At 56.9% G+C, this 1,755-nt stretch overlaps 1 protein-coding gene across 1 annotated transcript in view; it reads left to right on the top strand.

Moving 5' to 3' along the window:
- RASSF7 (Ras association (RalGDS/AF-6) domain family (N-terminal) member 7) overlaps nucleotides 1–1,213 on the top strand; it is a 4,073-nt gene extending 2,860 nt beyond the window's left edge. The window contains exons 4-5 of the mRNA XM_009323432.1: nucleotides 357–463; nucleotides 1,182–1,213. Coding sequence (XP_009321707.1) covers nucleotides 357–463; nucleotides 1,182–1,213 — 139 coding nt within the window. The remainder of the gene's footprint in view (nucleotides 1–356; nucleotides 464–1,181) is intronic.
- Nucleotides 1,214–1,755: the final 542 nt, after the last annotated feature.

Raw genomic sequence — 1,755 nt, 5'->3', positions numbered from 1 at the left:
CAGCATTGCTGGATGCCACCATGGTGGCAGAAAGCAGGTGGCCGAAGGCCAGCATCAGCCCCCGGGGGCTGTGGGCTGGTGGGTATGGGCTCCGGCCGCCGATGACCTCTTTGTGTTTGGTGAGGGAAGGGCGAGTGTGGTGCCCAGGGCCACGTTCGCACCCTCACAGGGATGAGAGGAGGTGGCAGGGGGCTCTCGTGGAAGGGGACGGCGGAAAACAGGGACCCAGTCGTTTCTCCTCCAGAGCACCCGGAGAGGATGACGTGGCTGCCCCGCGGCACTGCCGCGGCCGTGCCTGGCAAGTGAGCACGGGAGGTGCGAGCCCTGCCTGAGCTAGGCGTTTTTCCACATCCCGTAGGTTTTCCTCCCAGCACCGACTCACCTCCCCGGGCCAGCACCAAGCAGCCCCTCGGCCATCCCAGGACCCTGCCGGAGCCCCTGGTGTCCAGCCTGAACCCTGAGGGTGCGTACATCCCGGTGGGCCCCCGGAAGTGCAAGCTGGGCTGGGGAGGATGCGTGGGAAGGGGGGGAGAGGCTTTTGCTGCCCAAAACGGGCTGCAGAGAGTGAGCGTGTGCTGGGAACAGGAGGCCGGAGCTATTTATAGGTGCCATTAGGAAGAGCAAAGCTTACACCCCGGCAGCCTCCGCTCTGCTGCCAGGGGCTCGTGTGCTGGCGGTCCAGCTCTGCCCTGCCGGGAGCTGCGGAGGAAGGATGCTCCTCACCCCCTCTCCTGCCGCCCCGCATTCCCCAGGGCTAAGACCTTGCTAGGGTTAAGACAGGGAGGATCTAGCTCCCATCTTTTACAGGAGTCACTTTTGCTCCATCTTGGGGACCAGTTCACCCCAAAACCCTCTCCACCTCCCGTGACCCCTTTTCCAGCTTGCACCATGTTTTCGGGTGCAGCAAAAGCAAGCCATGATGTCCCTGCCTGCTGTGGCAATGCTGCCTGCATCCCATTCCCACCCACGCCACCATCCCCCTCAGCAAAACCCTACTGCCATCCTCCTCACAGCCCAAAATGTCCATCCCCATCTCACCAGATGCTGTGACGTCTGCGTGTCCATCTCCCAGTTCAGGCTTTGCGCTTGTGTACATCCTGTTTTCCGTTCCCCTTTTCTTTTCGCAAGCACTCGCCCACCGTGATGGGGTCGCTCAGGCTGTTTTTTGTCTTGTCTTGCAGTTGTATCAACCAGGCAGAGCATCTGGAGGTAGAAGGGCCCAGCCAGCGGAGCATCAATTGCCTTGCAAGTGTAACTGTATAAATAAACCATATTATATATATATATTTTTTTTACTGCTTCATATCGTGAATGGATGTGGACAGCCAGACAGAGTATTTTTACAGACTGTAAAATAAAACCAGAGACCGACGACACAAAGCAACCCTCTTCCCCTGCGGATGGAAGCAACCCCCTTCTATTTTTTAAAGTGCTTTCTATATTCAACAGAAAACAGCAGCGCTCCCGTTCTGCATAGCCTCCTCAAAAGACCCATCGTGCATTCAGAAAAGTCCTTGCTCCTTTGACTAGGGGAGCTAAGCTGCAGTGGAGACCTGCCTTGGAGGCTTGCCTGGATGGAGCAAGTTAACGGGTTTTACAGCATCTCGCTGCAGCAAGCGGGGCCATGACAAACAGCCTGTTCACTGACTGCAGGGGAGGAACAAGAGCAACTTTAAGACAAATTTCTGCCCCCCTCTTTTTTATTATTATAAGAAACCTGTAGTAGAAACCCCCCTTCCACGGTGCCACGGACCA

The sequence above is a fragment of the Pygoscelis adeliae genome, unplaced genomic scaffold, assembly GCF_000699105.1.
Source record: "Pygoscelis adeliae isolate BGI_AS28 unplaced genomic scaffold, ASM69910v1 Scaffold5, whole genome shotgun sequence".
Lineage (NCBI taxonomy): Eukaryota > Metazoa > Chordata > Aves > Sphenisciformes > Spheniscidae > Pygoscelis > Pygoscelis adeliae.
The sequence above is the reverse complement of the archived record's forward strand: the minus strand, read 5'-3'. Positions and strand labels throughout refer to the sequence as shown.